Here is an 18,155-nt window from a genome sequence, read left to right as displayed (position 1 = left end):
TGTCACTTCTGTTCTTTGTTCTCAGGTGCTGGTACTTTTTGATCATCTTTTGCTTCATATAAAAAGAGGAATCTTTTGTTTGTTTTAAGATTTTATTTATTTATTTGACAGAGAGAGGCACAGCGAGAGAGGGAACACAAGCAGGGGGAGTGGGAGAGGGAGAAGTAGGCCCCCCACTGAGCAGGGAGCCCGATGTGGGGCTCGATCCCAGGACCCTGGGATCATGACCTGAGCCGAAGGCAGACGCTTAATGACTGAGCCACCCAGGCACCCCAAAAAAGAGGAATCTTTTGAATTAGAGCAGGCAATTTTGGGAAATTGCATGATGCACTGGGAAAATGAATTTTATTCCTTGCTCCTTTGGAGAGTCACATAAATTCTCTGAGCCTCAGTTTCCTTCTCTGTAAAATGGATATAATGACTGTACTTTACATGGGTGTTATGAGGATTAAAGGCCAAGTGCCTAAGCACTCAAAGGGGTGGGCTTCAGCGTCTTACGCACAGGCACAGACTCCAGCCTGATTATCCATGTTTTGATTCCCATTGAGAGCCTTTGCACAAAACTTGAAGATGGGAGTGTCAACCACAGTCAGGAAACAGCACCGTGAACTGGCCTTGTAGGACTGAAGCCTGCGACATTGCTCTCACCAGCTCTCCTCTTTGGCTGAGCTCAGAGGCCACCTCTCTGCCTAGGAAGCTGTCACACAATCAGATATAACTTCATGATGGTTTCTTCTGGGGAAATGAGCTTAGGGTTCTTTCAGCCAGAGCAGAGTCCTTAGTCCTGCTAAGGACTCAGGATGCTCTGGAACACCTGGAGGGGAAGGAGAATGGGGAAAGGGCCAAAATCAGGCTTTTCACCCCTCTGTCGTGTAGAGTCTGTGGACACAGGGCAAAATTCATGTTCAGAGGTACTCCAGAAATGTTAACTTCCTTCCTTTATTCTATGCCACATAGGGTGCATCTTTAACACCCCTGTGACCACTGAGCAGAGACAGGGAAGGAGAATTCAACAAGTGGGGACAGTTAGAAGTTTGAGATGATCAGGCCAAGTTATCAGGAAGGAAATTACACCTCTTAATTGCAAACCACTTGAGTATTTTTATATCCATGAAAAGGATATCTTCCAATGTAAGGGGAATCTAAATTTTCTGGGACTACTTTAAATTACTGAATTTATCCTTAGGACCATGTGGAAGGAGCCATGTGACCACTGCAACCAGCCTCCATAGGGATGTCACAGTACTTCTGTATCCTTAAACCAGTAACTAAGCCAAAAGGTTACCACATAGCAAAGGAAAAGAATTCCTTTATCCAAAGTCAACAGGACGTGCAAGTCTGGAGGGAACTGCAAAGAACAGTCATTCAGATTGATTTGTCATTGTTACACCAAGTAATAGCTTTAGTGGCTATGGCTAAAAATTGAGGTTCAAAATAGTTTGGAGTTCTGTGAAATGAGGCATGGAGTTCTTATAATTTGAGTGTTGAAGGAACTATAGATATCGTCTATTCCACTATTTTCATTTTACAGAATTATACAGAGACCTGGTCATGTTTACTTACCTTAGTTGTCGGCAGAGCTGAGACTAGGACCGAGGTTCTTGATATTCAGCCTTGTATTCTTCCTACCATTCCCATACCTGGACTCTTTCTACTGTACCGAGACCTTAGAGCAGAACAGTAAATACCAGAATGAAAACACACAGAGGCTACAGTGATTTCAGGAACATCTGTGCGTGTGTCAGATCCGTGCTTCTGTTCTTTCTCACCAACCCACTCCCGGCCCCGTAAAAAAAAAAAAAAAAAAAAAAGGATATGAAGTTGATTTGGAACACATTAGCTCCTAGAATTTCCACGTCTCGAGTATGATGTTCTGTCTTCTGAGAGCCACACATGCTTGGACAGTGATCGTGAATTTAAGGGGAGGATTGAGGCAGATGGTCTTCTTCTCTGTCAGACACCTTAGAGAGAGGTGGCATGTTTAGCTCATAAATGAATGAGGAGAATTCATCCCCAGTGATTTGGGGATATATATTACATAACATAGTCACTTACCGAGTTACATTGATAACTCCCCAATAAACAAAATTGTCGCTGCCTGTTAGCTTAAGCCAAAATAAAATCTGAAGTGAGTCCAGCTGGCACGACCAAGAACTTTACGCATTTGATAAGAAAGGCAGTTCATCTCTCCTGAGAGATGAGGGATCACGAGGATTTTGTTCAAGTTTAGGCAACTCCTTCACCGACAAGGTGTTTTTCAAGTGAGTTGGGTCACGTAGGAAATGTTTGCTCTAGTGCGCCCTCTGTCGGAAACAGAGTGCATCGGTGAGCATTGTATAATAAGGCGGAGCCACGTAAGAGGATGAGACATTCTCTATGCCTAATTTTATTATTCTTGTTCTCCTTAGGGGAACGATATAATGGGGTATTTAATGTGTCTCTTACCGTGGTCATTTTTTCATCCATATATTTTTAAAATAAGCAGAATTACTATTTAATATGTGCCAAACCTTGTGCTAGGCGTTTGGAATACAAAGACAAATAACATGTAGGGATCTCATAGCACAATAGAGTAGACAGATGAACATCACATAACCCAATTGCAATATAGTGTTTTTAGTACAATATTAAAGATATGTACTAGGTTTTATGGGATCATAGAGGAGGAAATGAAATTTTAGCAAGCGCTCAGTTCTAAACAAAAGCCAATCTACACAAACAGATCTAACATATTTTTTATGCCTATGGGACACAGAGACTCACTCCTTCAACAGCTGGTTGCTTTGGTCGGTTTTTTTTTTTTAAGGTGTTGTGATTCTAGCAAAGCATTGCCTTCTGCAGGAAGGCAGAATCTTAGAAACACCCTTTCTCTTCTACCTAGATGTATGTTCACTCAACTATCATGCCTACTTAAGAGGCAGACCATCTTTCCTCTTACTCAGATTGCTGCATACTTACCTTTGTAGGGCACCCAGAAGGCTGGGACAGAGTTTGGACTATTTTATCCAAGATGTTTCTGGCACAGTATGGCCTCACCACCTGCCCAGAATTCTAGCCTGGGCTACCAATCCACCAGAGAGTGGCATGTCAGGAAGGGGGGAAAGACAGAGAAAATTGCCCCTAATGTCTGTATATCATGTGGGAAGAGCAATAACTATAATAATGAATATGATGCTGATTGAGAGTTTACATTGTACTTTGTGTACATTAACTCATTACATCTCCCACAATAACCACTGAGGGTGATACTTTATTCTCCCCATTCTGCAGATAAGCACTGAAACTTTAGGTGAATATGTGACTTGGTCAAAGCTATACAGTTACCTCAGGCCGTTGAATCCTGATCCGCTGGTCTCACTCACTGTACAAGCTTTTTCTTACACATTAGTGGGGCCCGAAGTCAGGCTTATTATATGTAACACGTGCTCATGATCTTAGTTCAGTACCTGGACAGTTAGATTACAGACTTCTCACTCAAACATAAAGTTTATAATTAAGAACAAACAGACAAACAGATCACTACAATTTAAATACATTGCTCTAATGCTCTAAGAGAAGCATCTGCCAAAGTTAATAATCAGATTAAAGGATTGAGAGAGTTAATCACTAAATCCTTACTTTCAGGGTTATATTTAGCAGAAAGTAATGGACCTTGACCTTTCAAGTATAAAGACACTCTTTCTTACAAAAATATTGTCATGTTTATACCCTAGCCCAAATCACATGTTATACATTACTTATGTGTCTGTCATAAACCCTCCATATGTTCATTTGTTCTAGTTTTATGTAGAAAAGCTTTTGTATCTTAAGTCACACAGAAGGGACAACCTACCATTTGGGGGCAGGGGGAGGCCATAGTTGCAGTTTGAAAGGGCAGTACATCTCCTAAGACTCTTACTATTTCACTATTTTTTTTCTCCCTCTTGACTATTAGCCAAGGAAACAAACTGAGTCAAACTAAAATGTCTGTATTGGAAGAGAGTTGACTACGCTAGCGTGGACTAGGGATACTGAATGAGCCAGAGAAGTGTGAGCTGTTCCTACTGGTGGACAGGATCTCCGGCACTCTCTTCCCCTCGCTTACAATAGAAGTCATGCCCTGGTCCAACCAGACACCAACCTGGTAGCTACTGCTCTAGATCCTTTCACCTCTTGCCTTCTCGAGGACTTCACTCCTCTCCTCTGTAACATCACTTCTTTCAGTGGTTTCCATTTGGAGTGCTCTATCACTGATTTTTTTTTTCCATCCCAAACTTAAAGTTCATATTTGACTTTCTATCCCTTTCCTGTTAGAGCCTTATTTCATTGCTCCCTTTTCCAGCAAAACTTATCAGAAATGTTATCTTCACTATCTACCTCCACTTCTTCATCTCCCCTTCCCCCGCCCCCCATTGCACTCCAATTCAACTTCTACATTGGGAAGAGGAAGAATAGGAAGTGCTCCCGTCAAGAGCACCTCATCATGTTGCCACATCTTACTGGACCTCTCAATTCATATGACACCCAAAGCAGCTGCCACAGAGGTCACCAAGGACCACATTTTTCCATCTCAGCAGTATTTAACAATTTCAAACTCTTCCTCATCCTTGAAATGCTTTTCTTTTAGTTTTTACTTTACCACATTCTTCTGGTTTCCTCCTACTTAGTTGAGTATTCCTTCTCAATCTGTCCTTCTCTGCCTGCCCATTAAAGGTGGGGTGACTCAAAGCTCAACCTTGAGAACTCTTTTCTAACTGTACTTTCTTCTTATGTGATTTCAAGTAGACACACACAGACACACACACACACACATTTGTGTATAGTCTTGACCTCACCTCTGAATTCCAAACACTTACATCTACTTAGTATCTCTACTTGGATATCTAATACACATCTCAAATATTGTATGTCTTAAACTGAAGTGTTGGTCATATACCCCAATCTTCCTTCTTTCTGTCAATGACACTTCTACTTAGACTTTCAAGCCCAAAACTGTGGAATCACTCTTGACATCTCCCATCTCTTCATCACCCAATCCATCAATAGTCCTGTCAATTCTACCTCCAAATCACATTTTTAATCTGCCTATATTTCTCTATATCCATGGCTACCAATATTGTTCAAATCTCTCTGTTCTTAAAGGACTGTTATGTTAGGTTCTTACATAAAATCCCAGTTTCCACTTTTGTTCCCCTTCAACCCCACACAGCAGAGTGTTTTTAACACATCAGAACACCTCACTTCCTCAAAATCAAAACCGTTCATTAGCTCCTCACTTTATTCGTCACCATTCCTCTGGGTGACTCTATGTGACGTGGCTGCTCTCTCCCTGACTGACTTCACCCCATCACTCTCCTTCTTTCTTACTCTACTCGTTACACTGTGTTTTCTGTTCTCCTTGTACAACAAATCTGTTCCCACTTCTGGTCCTTTGCATGCGCTGTTCTCTCTGCTTAGCCCTTCTCCTTGCATGAAACGTTCATCTCCTGATCTTCACTGTCTCCTTCTTGACCGTGTTGGTCCCACTGGCACTACCTCCAATCAGTCTAGATGATGTTGCTTCACATCCTAGTCACTCCTTATCATAAACTATAGCATTTATCAGTTGAAATCACTATGTTTATTCATTTTGTTTCACTTGTCTGATCCTCTCACTATTATGTAAGCTCTGTGACAGCAGGAACTTACCTGTTGTAGTCACCATTGTTTCCCAGTGCTAAGAGCAAGACTTATGGACAGTAGGATCTTATAAGTGTCTGTGGAATAAACAAATTACTTATTATACCTCCCCTAGCACTTATCACAATATAATATATGGTACATTTTATCTTGTTTATTGTCTTTCTCCCTCATTAGAATGTATGTTCCTCATGGGCAACATTTTCTATATTTTTCTCTGCTCTGCCCTCAAGCATCTAGAATACTGTCTGGCACATAATAGCATTCAGTAAATATTTGTTGAATGAATGAATAAAATGTTAGCTATTTTTGTAGTCCTAGGTATAATGTCAGGATGAAAAAGAATAGTACAAGATAAGAAAATTTATAGCCATATGGTTGCAAATTTATTGTACATAATATAGTGGATTTGTTTCTGGAAAAAAAAGTGTCAAATGGAATGTTTATAAATCAAAATATTTAAAGTGTGTTAGCAACATTTCTATTTCAAAGAATGTGTGATTGATCCACTGTATAAAACAGGGGACTTCTAAAAATAATTTTAATAATTTCCACTAATATAGCCCTTATAAGTTAAATATTTTGTCAAGTTGCCTTACTTCAAAATATACTTACCTACAATGTGTAAAAACAAACAGACAGCAGGTAGCTTTTGAACTTATACTAGCCCACTTTAATTCTAGAATAGATTAGCAAGAAAGCTAATGGAAGATATTAGGGAGACACTTAAGCTACTCTACATAGTTCTATCTTCCCTACATCCCTTACTCACACCCACAAAACCCCTGAAAACCATAAACAACCTGACATATTTTCAAAAGGCCCTGGAGGGGGCAGTATTTTCCCCCACAGAGAACCACTGTTCTATGAATGGGGTACAACTCTGAGGTACTTTCTCCCCCTCCTCTTCTCTTTGCTATATTGGACCTTACCGCCCCTGATAGTAGTGCAAGATGGAAGAAGGAGTAAAAGGGCAAACATCTTCTACTTAAAGGGGTATGTTCCGCCCTCCCCCCGACCCCGAGTTAGCTGTAAATGCTGCCTTAGCTTGTTGGTCTGAGTCTTCAGTCCTCCCCTTTTATATTCTGGTGGCAGTGGGGTAAGGATGCTTGGTAATATGCCAGTAATATGACCTAGCCCCTCTTAGAACTTCCTGCGGAGAGGTGGCTCAACGTGGAAGCTTTGAGCTGCCCAGGTATGGGGGGAAATACGACAGAGTGGCTTAGTGCCTTTTGTTTTCAATTCTGTGCCTTCTTTCAGTGTAATTCTAAAGTATGACAAAACAAATCTATTCTTTTACACTAATTTGGAAAGGGTAACAGAGAGAAGTGTGCTGGAGTTGAAAACACCCCAGACCAAAAGCCAAACATCTGTGTGATAGCCCCAGCTCTGTTGCCACCCATTTTATGATTTGGGTCCACCCTTATTCCATCTGTAAAATGGGATTAAGGATGATTAGATTATGCCATATCTGAATTCATTTAAACTCTTCAGTGCAACTCTGAGCCTTGGGACTCCATGCAGACAATGTACACTGCCCTTCTCTGTGTGTCTGGCTGTCTTTGAGGGAGGTTAGAGTTTTGATCCTCCCTCTTTGAATTTTCTCATACAAGTCCCGTGGCATCAAGTTTGGCAAGCATTCTCTCATCTTCTAAGATGCACCTCCACCAAATGAAATGTGTTTTACTTAAAATATTATTAAATTTTAGAGTTTGGAGATCATTTGTTAATAAATTGAAGTTAGGTACTTTGCACTTCTTCCTATGACTAGGTGAATATTTATGACATAGGTTGCAAGTGACTTTATCTACACTCCATGATTCTCTTTCATATATTGAACAATAGGCAGGAGTAAGGACATAAAAGTTATGAAAGATATAGATGCTCTTATAAAGGTCCTTATAACCCATTGTGTCTTAGATTTGTTAGAATCAGCGCCTAAGACAAGGATCCTTGTCCAAGTGGTTTATCAAGGATGAGCTCTCACAAGAAATCTCTGAAGGAAGGTAGAAAGCAAGATGAAGCAGAAGTTAAGCAAGGGTGTAGTTTCAGATGTCTAGCTTATCCTGACCCCATGGGGAGCTCTGGAAGGTTCTCAATTACAAGGTTTTTCAGCCCACAGGCACCTGGTCTGAGCTATTAGAACCCCACTTCAGCCAGCCCTGTGCTACAGGTCACCCATAGGAGCCGATCGAAAGCATAATCTCCCAGACATCACCAGTTGAAGTGGTTCCCATCAGCCAGGAACAAACCTATGCAGAAGGCTTGCCCTTGGCGGTGAACACGTGCACCTGCTGGGGAAATGAACACCCCACCCTGGAAAGGGGGTCTAGGAAGGGCACCAACAGCATCTGCTATTAAAGGAGCCAAATCATGTCCACATGATATCCCTTAAGAGCACTTTTAGAGCCACCTAACAGAAAATGCCATGTAAGACAGCACAGTTTGAAAGTCTAGAGGTGCCGAATAAGTGGGTACTCCAGCTAACATGTACTGAGCACTTGTTTCGTGCCACATACCATTGTACAATCTTGATTCCTCTCAAGAAATCTACAATGTAGGTAATCACATTGCTCCGATTTCCTAGTAAACTGAGGCACAGAAGTTAAGTAACTTGATGAGGGCCACACCCCTAGCAAGAGCCAAAGAGTGATCATTTCATTGGCAATAACATGGTAGGGATTCTCTGAAACAGAGAAAATGGAATTCTTTTTTTTTTTCTCTTTTAAATTTTATTTTATTATGTTATGTTAATCACCATACATTACATCATTAGTTTTTGATGTAGTGTTCCATGATTCATTGTTTGTGTATAACACCCAGTGCTCCATTCAATACATGCCCTCTTTAATACCCATCACCAGGCTAACCCATCCCCCACCCCCCTCCCCTCTAGAACCCTCAGTTTGTTTCTCAGAGTCCATAGTCTCTCATGGTTCGTCTCCCCCTCTGATTCCCCTCCTTCATTTTTCCCTTCCTAAGCCCTATTCCAAATCAAAGCCTCTTAGATTGCACTCATATTTTAAAGTTCCTAAAGCGATTCTTATATACACTGAAGTGTTAGAGCCATTGCCGAGTGGAATTAGTTTTCCAAGATGGAGAAAAAATATGCAAAGGACAATATCAACAGCTAAAAATGATCAGCAGAGGTAGATATGCTTGTGAATGGTTACAGATATTCTGAAGGCAGTGAGAAGGAAAGGGAGAATGAACTTGCGCATGGGCTCTCAAATACCAAACAATAATTACACAAGAAGGAACAACCTTTGTGTTGTCATATTGTTTCTTAAGGTAAGAACAGAAGAGCAAAAATAAAAGAGTACAGGAAACATTGACTTTGGGTACTCATAGAGTGTTCTTTTCTGTATCTGTGCTGGCATATTTAGGCATTTGCCCCTAAAAATATGTTAAAATGTCTATTTCCCAGAGAAGAAGAGTCTATTATAAGATTGAGAAGGGAAATAATATTTCCTCAAAGGTTTTGGGAATGATAACACTGTATCATACAAGGAAATAAGTTAATTGCTGATAAATTATTAGCAGAGTATTTTTATGTAAATATACAATGTCGTTCGCTGAAATAGCATGTGACCTAAATATGTTTACTTTCATAAAAATATGTCATTATAAAAATTGGACCAGGGAGACAAAGGAGAAGAGAAGAAAACCAAAAAAGGAGAGATTTTAAGTGTGATGCCACTTGGCTACAATGAAATATTTTCCAGACAATTGCATATGGGTACCACCAGCTACTGAACCATCTTCCCCCATTGTCCATTGATCTAATTAAGGAGAAGAGATTGCTGAGAGTGCAGAAGATCCTTCTTTTATGATGTCCATTAGTATACCCACTATGTCACCTTTAACCCACTACATTTGGTCATCATTGCTTTCCAATGCATTGTGACAATTACACAGAACTTCCTGGTATTGTTTAGAGACACATTCTAAGTAATATGCTAGTTTATTTCTGATTAATGAGGTTGTTTGCTGTATCTCCATTCTATTGGCTTATATTTCAACCTATTATATTTATAAAGAACTTATAGTAACAGTTTTTGTATAGTTCTCTGTTAATACCAGATTAAATACTCTAGTGATTTAGGGGATTAATGGGCAGTCCTCAGAATGACCTCAAACTAACTGAAATGGCATATATCATATGATGGAGGACTCTCGTGTTAGAGATGAGGGTTGGAAACCCAACCATTTACACCATGCCCCCCACAAAAAAAAAAAAAAAAGGGAAAAGGGAAGGCTTTGGATGTTTAAGACTATATGCTGACTAAACTGACCTCTCCCCACATCCCCACAAACCTACTAGCAGGTGGTTAGAGTCAAATGCTTGGTTTAATCATATTAGTGAAGATTATAAAGAAGCTTTAAAATTGCAAGGCTAGTGTGTGGTGCTGGAATTGTTCAGAGAGCATTCATAAGAAATCAGTTATAATAGAAAGCTAAAACAAAGAAACAGTTCACTTAGTAAGTTAAGAGCTGAGGGAAGGATTGGCTAATATTGACCTGAAGCATGTGCAGCAATTTGGGTGTATGAACTGTCTTTTTTTTCAGCAGGCAAAAGATGCCAGTGATCAATATTGAAGACTTGACAGAAAAAGACAAATTGAAGATGGAAGTTGACCAGCTTAAGAAAGAAGTGACCCTGGAAAGAATGCTGGTAAATTGCTGCTCTCTTCTGAATTTTATTTTAAACTATAGATTATGGTAGGACTACCAGGTTAGTCAGGAACTGTTGCAGGGGAGCAGAATGTGCCACCCCAAACAAAATATACCTCCTTGACATAAGTATTATTTTAGGCTGGTTATTTTATTTTTTTAAAAGATTTTATTTATTTATTTGACAGAGAGAGACATAGCGAGAGAGGGAGAAGCAGGCTTCCCGCAGAGCAGGGAGCCCAATGCGGGGCTCGATCCCAGGACCCCAGGATCATGACCTGAGCTGAAGGCAGACAATTAACAACCGAGCCACCCAGGCACCCCTAGGCTGGTTATTTTTAAGAAACAGCAGATAGTGGAGAATATCTGGAAACCAAGTAAAAGTTGCCCTTTTGTAAGAGATATTTACAGTTATAAGAGAAGTCTCCATTTATAAATGTGTCTCCCTCTCTATACCAGGAAGAGAAGGATGACTCTAAAACTCTTATTAGTAGAGAAGGCAAGGATGTAAATGCGCTTGATTTAAGTGGGCTTTTGATGACTGCTTTTCCTGAAAACCTCCCATAACTGGCCTTTCCTCCCCCACCCCCCAACATCTTTTGTCTTCAGCTGGAGATGGTATTTAAGGGGGTGTCTTGGGCCATTTCAGGGAGTTACTTGGTTTTCCTGGGTCTCTCCCATGTATAAAGGAGGTGTACATGCTATTAAATTTCTGTGTGTTTTTCTCCTGTTAATCTGCCTTTTCTATTAACAGGTGTGTCTCAACCAAGAACCTAAAAGAGTAGAGGGAAAATGATTTGTCCTCCCCCACACCATTCACTGGAAAGGCTCAATGTAGTTAAAAATGAATTGTTCAGGCAAAAATTCATCAGAGATTAAGAAAATTAATAATCATAATTATCTCTTGATTTAGACTCTAAATCAAAGGTTTGGCAAACTATTTTCCATGGCCCCAATCCAGCCCTCAGCCTTTTTTTTGTATGACCACTAAACTAAAAATGTTTTTCCATTTTCATAGAGTTGTTTTAAAAAAGAAAGGAAGAGAGAGAGAGAAAGGAAATGAAGAATATGAGACAGAGACTGTATTTTAGCTAAGCAGTAAAATGAAGCAATGCGTATAGGCATTTTGCTTTTGCTTTTCTAAATTGATAAGCTTCTCTTTATTTAATGCAATACTTTGATGTTTAAATACTTTTAGCCAAGACCTCATTTCCTCCAGCACTGTTATGGCTAGTAATGAATGAGTACATTCTACTTCTTCTTTGCAAACAAAAATGAGTTCAAGCACAAGAATTCACTCATTCCTCCTAAAAACATCTAACAGATTTGGAAATGGTTACCAAGAGTTCTATTCCATTAAAAGGAGAGGAATGGCAAAGGAATAAAAGTTTCCTTCAAACAAACAGTAACTGAAGCTTGGAAAAGGTAGATATGTATTTTAGATCTCTTCATTTTAGGAAAGTAAGTAGAACAAAAACTCCTCCACGAGTGTTAAGAGTATATTTTATATTTTTTCCAAAACTCATTTTATCAAGCCAAAGCAGAAAAGGAGTTTGTATTATCTTCAAGACTCTTATTCCCAATAAAAATTGGAATTTTGGCTTTTACATTTATAATTGTCTCAAACTTCCCTGGTGCCCTTTCCATACAGGCAAAACATATTTTGCTGTAAAAATAAAATTAAATATATAAACAGCACAAAAAGCTTGGAACATATAACAAATGGTTAAAATCTTTATAATTTGGGAAAAATAAACTTTTGGGATAAATAAAGTTATTTTTTCTTCTTGATTTGAAACATCCAAACGCTGTTTCATTATTTATTTACTCAGGATTGTTGTTTTGAAGGCAGTTTGATTGTATTCATGTTTATTATTCATTTGTGGCAAGCTCACCTGGGAGTTTTTATTTGAGGCAAACATCACATACATCACCATCTATCAGGTTTGGGGGTTCCTTTTCCCTGCTACTCAGAATCTCCTTGTTTTTGGAAGTCAAACTAATTTAATACCAGACTGCCAAAACTACACACACGCGTGCGCACGCACACACACACACACAAATTTTAGGTCCTGAACCTATAGTTCTGACACAGGATGGCATAGCATCCTTATAGAATGGTCCAGTGGATAGACACTGGAACCCTATCCCTGGTTCAGATTCTGGCTCCACAACTTTCTCCCTGTGGAACACTCACCTGAGATATCTTCTCTAAAATGGGAATAGTAACAACATCTAATTCAGAGGGCAACTGGGAGGCGTAAAAAGGGTAATATATCCAAAGCTCTGAGAACAAATACCTAGGACATAGCAAGTGCTTTCTACTGTGTTTATTATAATATAATTATAATAAAATTAAATAATTATATAAATATAAATATATAAATATAAATATAATTATAATAATTATATTATTATTTTTATTTTAAATTATTATTTGATGTCTTTGAACCAGACTGGTTCATAATATGCTTCAACCTATTTTGCTATCAAGGCACTAGTATTGTCAGAAGACACAACTCTTTGCAGCCAGTTTTTTAAAGCTGACAGATTTGCAATGACTGTATGTCAAGGCAATAGGCCAAGACTAAAGATAATCTTTGTAGTAATAGTCAAAAAGAGCCGCCATTTGACTGAGCATTCGTTGTATGCTCGGCACTTAATGCAACCATTGTTGCTCCTCCTTTTTCATAGATAACGTAACTAAACCTTAGATGAACTCTCTTAACTAACAATAAATACGGCAGGGAAATGGGTAGAGCCAAAATTCAAAACTGGGGTGGCCTGAATCCAGTGTCCATGCTCTCCACCATGCCATTTAATCCTATATTAAACTATATATACTTAAAATAAGCCTCACTGAAGTAATTTTTGAACACACACACTCACATAGGATTTTAGGTAATTTATTGCTCCTTATAGCCTCAGCACCTAGATAGACGTAAAAACCAACCCTTCACGGACTCTAGAATTAGGACAGTTCTGACACCCGGTTGGGGCCAAAATAGCTGGTGTTTGGAGGAGTGGGGAAAAAAGTGAACCTAAATCTTAATTTTGAATTTTGAAAAGGGAAAAATGTGAATCTAAATTACTGCATATTTCAGAATTGTGTATAAACTATGAGTATCATCATATGAAGGAGCCACCTGACCAATGCCTTGCCCCAGTTTGAAATGATGTTTCCTATTATGTAGATAATGAATTTGCAGAGTTATAAAGTAATCTTAAGTCTTATGTTTAATGTTGCTGGAAATTTGCATACAAAAATGATATAAATATTGTATTTAAAAAACACAGTAAATTCGTTAGATAGCTAATGGAATGGCCACCTACTGGACTGCCAGAAATGAAATAGTTTCGTTTTAATATCATGAATAGTAGATTAAGTGAAAAGGAAACAAGTTGAACGTTAAAAGAAATTAATAATTTGAGATTGTGTGTATATGCATGTGTATACACACATTTATATATGTTATAGAACATGAACTCATTCTAAAAGGTGTGTTAAGTGGTACATGGACCATTTAAGCTCTGGCTGAGTCCATTAAAATACTAAAGCCTGATTTTTCATGAAGTCATTACTATAATGGTGCAGATGAATGAAGAGCAAGCTCATAAACAAAAATAATGATTTAGTTCAACAAATACTTGTTTACTGAGCACCAACTAAATGCAGTCTCTGTTCTAGATGCCTGGGATACATGTGAACAAGTCAGCCAAAGGTCCTTGACCCTTTGGAGCTCACCTTCTAGTGCACTGTCATGATCAATCATTGTAAATGAGTTTAAAATAAAATTATATGTGATACTTCTGAGAATTCAGGAGTGGTGATAAGCCTGGAATTTGAAAGTTATTCATTCTCTTCCACCTTTACAGGTCATATTTCTGGAATGAGGAAAAAGATTTAATCAATGTTTACTCTGGTGACACTGTTGACCTTGTGGCCAGCTATTTTCTGATCCCTGTTCTGATCTCCTTTAGAGAAGCTAGAGGCAGTGTCTCCTGAGAACCCTTAGCTGGAGTGTGGCCAGATGGTTCTCCTTTGCCTGAAGATATCCAGGAACACAGGAAAAAGAGCAGCTATTTCTTCTTCTCTCCTAGAAAAGACATATGCACTGGGGGAAAGCAGAACCACATTAAAAAGAACACAGAAATTATAATACATTCTTGGATTCTGCAGTATTCTGTTTTAACCAAATGAGTCATTTCTTTCTCCTTTCCTTTAAGGTCTCCAAATGTTGTGAAGAAGTAAGGGATTATGTGGAAGAAAGATCTGGAGAAGATCCACTAGTAAAGGGTATCCCAGAGGACAAAAATCCCTTCAAGGAGCTCAAAGGAGGCTGTGTGATTTCATAAGAAAAAAAAATGCCATGGAATAGCTTGAGCTTTAATGACAGTACTAATTTTTGGTCATCTATTACAATACTATTAAGCATGTACGTAACCTTTTAATTTATAAATATAAACTTTTAATAAAAGTTGGAATGTGATAATGCATAAATCTATATTTTTCTTTAAGTATTTAGCACAGGGTTTAGCACATAATTGACAATAAATATTGATTGACCCCTTTCTTTAACAATGACTATTAGGGGGCAGCTGGATGGCTCAGTCAGTTAAGTGTCTGACTCTTGATTTTGGCTCAGGTTGTGATCTCAGGGTCGTGAGATTGAGCCCCGCATTGGGCTCCATTCTGGGCATGAAACCTGCTTGGGATTCTCTCTCTCCTTCTCCCCCTTCCCATTCACACTCTCTCTCAAAAAAAAAAAAAAACCCAAAAAAACCAACCAAACAAAAAACAATACTATGTTTTATGAACGAGTCTATATTATTCTGGTTGCCAGCATATAGTTAATGTTTTATGTTTCTTAACTTCTCTTTCAACACTACTAATATTCCAGTAAGAAATTTCATGGTTAGCCTTATATTTTTTCCAACCTTTCTCTTCCTTTATAGAATAAGGAACTCTATTCTTTTGATTCATGGAAGTCCTATCATGACAGAATGTGTGCTCTGAAGATTTTCATTGTGGATGTTTTGTTTTCTGTTTCCCTTGCTCTCTCAACCCCCAGTCAGCAGTGATGGTTTTAACATAACCTCTTCCTACATTCTTACCATTTTTACTTGTTACTGATGATATAACTTTTTACCGGAATACCAACTGGATTAAGAGGCAGTCTGTGGTCATGGAGCACAGTGGATTTAACCAGCACCAGACTAAAGATTATAAGAAGCCAGAGAGTTCTGGCTCTGGCATTTTAGCGCCTAACTGACTCTGGATAAATTACTTACTCTTTCTAAATCTCAGTTTTTTTCTCCTGTAGGATAGGAATAATAATAGTCCTATCCCCTTTTTCATGGGGCGTTACATATTACACTAGGGTGATTATGGCACTTCGCATACTGCCTGGCACATAGTAACAACACCCAGTAAGTGTTAACTAGTATTGTTACTGAGAAAGAAACTGGACAAATATCCAGAATCCTTTGAGATCCATGCTATTCCATCCCATCCCTAAGAAGACTTTGACTAGTACAGTCCTTTTTCCTGTAGCAGTGTAAGAACAAGATGATAGAAAAATAGCTATCTTCTGCATCATCTTACTAATCAGTTTCCTCCTGGCATCTTACTGAGTTGACATAAACCAAATTTCACTACCTTTGTGCTAATGACTAAGAGATAATTGCCTCTGATTCTGTAACAAATGATGAGTGCTGATTACCGTTACTTGGAAACTGTTTTTGTTCCGCAACTTGGAAACTGTTTTTGTTGATAGTGTTTCCTTTTTGCTATCTCACATTTACAGTGCTATTTTTGGATATGTCAGTGATCAGAATACAAGGAAATGTTAACTGATTGTCATCCTTTTTAAAAACAAGAAGTGTCTATTATTTGGTCTGGAAGGGAATCTCACGGAGGTCCCAAGTTTAGCTCCTAGCACAGTCCTTTCCACTCTGACCGTAGTAAATGCTCAATAAAGATCTACTGAGCCTCGTCCAACCCCTTCATTTTGAAATGGAGGAAATCCAGGTTTAGAGAAATGAGTTGGCAGGTTTCTCAGGTCCCGACTCTGGATCTCTGGCTGAATGGTTAACACCACACTCTACCACATATCAGATATGCTTTGGGTATTAGGAGATTCCAGGATACACTATTGGAGTTTATCTTTTTCCTGAGGAGACACTCTCTTCCCTTGTTTAAAATTACAAAACTCCTCCCCAACAACCCCCTCAGCCTTTCCTATCTCCCTGTTCCACTCTCTTGTCTTCCATAGCACCCATCACTATCTAGCATACTATACACTTCACTTGTTTATTTGTTTAATGGTGGTCTGTCTCAAGGGTATTTCTATGTGCAATTGAGTGTTTATTATGTATTCCTTTTATCTTTTTTCCCCTGATTAAAAAAATATTAGAGTCTTGGCTATGGCATTTAGTAATATGTATGGTCTTAACCAACATCTCTAGCTTTTATCTAACACTGGAAATAGATTGGGGAGGCAGATGATTCTAAGTTAAAACCCTGGTTTGTCCACTTTCTACTTCAACTCTCTGAACAGCAGGGTTTTTTTTTTTTTCACATATAAAATGGAATAGAATGGATTCTTATATGAAAATTTAAAAATCACTTAGAACAGATATAGATAAAAACCTAATAAATGTCCTCTCTTATAATAAAACCTGGAAACTTCCTGTAGTCAACAAACTTAAGTATTTAATCCCTGACATGACACCCCATTTCCCCACCTTCTGCAGTTTAGTCAGACTGATCTCTCCACCTGAAATATCCCTCCACTCTAACTCATTTCAGCCTTTTGAAATCCTACTCCTTCTCTGAGGCTCACTATAAACTATCTCCTCTGTCCCTCACTCCATCCCAAGAGTATTCTATAAATCTTTTAACTCATTTAACATTGCTTTGCTTTCTTTTATTATAGTCTGTATGGTTGTCTTACTCTCGATTCTGTATTGTAAATTTCCCAAGCCAGAAGCTCTGTTCATCTTTGAAACTGCCATACCAACTCATAAATTGTCTCTACAATTGAATTGCCTTAATAAGTGTTCAATTAAAAGCAGGAAAGGATAGTACTTTTTATTTTGGAGAATTCAGAATTCTAATTAGCTTAACTAAGGAATAAATCAACAGGAGGGTAACATTCTTGTTGCTCAAAAATACAGACTGTCTGCAGGAGTTGGAATAAGATAAAAATCATAGAAAGGAAGTAAAGAGAAGATAGTCTAGGAAAAAGGATGTGAGATCATGACTACCCTACAGTCTACACAGCTACAAACAGTGAGTGATTTTTTTTTTCCAGAAGTTATTTCAGGGCCATGGATTACTAGGTTAAAAGGAATGCGGTACGACTACAGGGAAACAAAAAATACTCTAGGCATAGCCTTAACCTTTGGTTCATCCACGAAACTTCCTGGTACCAGTAATGAGAATGGGTTAAGCATATACACTTACTGTAAAATATCATTTGAAATACTTGCACCTTGTGGGTATTTTGTACACATAGATGAGTTTAAGCTTTAGCAAGAAAAAAAAAAACTTACACTACTATTTTAATTTGAATTGATTTGATTTTAGCCAAATTTCAAAACAAGGCTAGTATCAAACTTCCTAAATTCCTAAAAGAATGTATTAACATGAGGAAAAGAGTAAACTGAGTAACAAGAATGACCAATTACAATGGAAATTAAAGTCTTGTAAAAGCAGAATTGATAAATCATTTTGATATGAATTATAAGTAGCTGTTAAGATGATCAGAGCATTAGACATAGGTCATCCTATAACTTCACATATCTCCATCTAGAAAAGG

The 18,155-nt window shown here is 38.4% G+C and overlaps 1 protein-coding gene across 6 annotated transcripts in view; it reads left to right on the top strand.

The window, feature by feature from the left end:
* The window catches only part of GNGT1 (G protein subunit gamma transducin 1), a 65,847-nt gene that overhangs the window by 1,930 nt on the left and 45,762 nt on the right, over positions 1–18,155 (top strand). For 4 of the 6 annotated variants that reach the window (XM_081800529.1, XM_081800530.1, XM_031027741.2 and 1 more), the window contains exons 2-3: positions 10,231–10,333; positions 14,560–14,768. In XM_081800529.1, coding sequence (XP_081656655.1) covers positions 10,231–10,333; positions 14,560–14,688 — 232 coding nt within the window. In that variant the 3' untranslated portion in view covers positions 14,689–14,768. Of the gene's footprint in view, positions 1–9,902; positions 9,986–10,227; positions 10,334–14,559; positions 14,769–18,155 lie in introns of those variants that run through there. The other 2 variants (XM_081800531.1, XM_031027743.2) reach the window with 2 other exon arrangements.

This window comes from Leptonychotes weddellii, chromosome 12 (assembly GCF_054177405.1).
Source record: "Leptonychotes weddellii isolate Sample4059 chromosome 12, ASM5417740v2, whole genome shotgun sequence".
NCBI lineage: Eukaryota > Metazoa > Chordata > Mammalia > Carnivora > Phocidae > Leptonychotes > Leptonychotes weddellii.
Note: the sequence above shows the minus strand (reverse complement) of the source record. Positions and strands in the feature narration are given on the sequence as shown.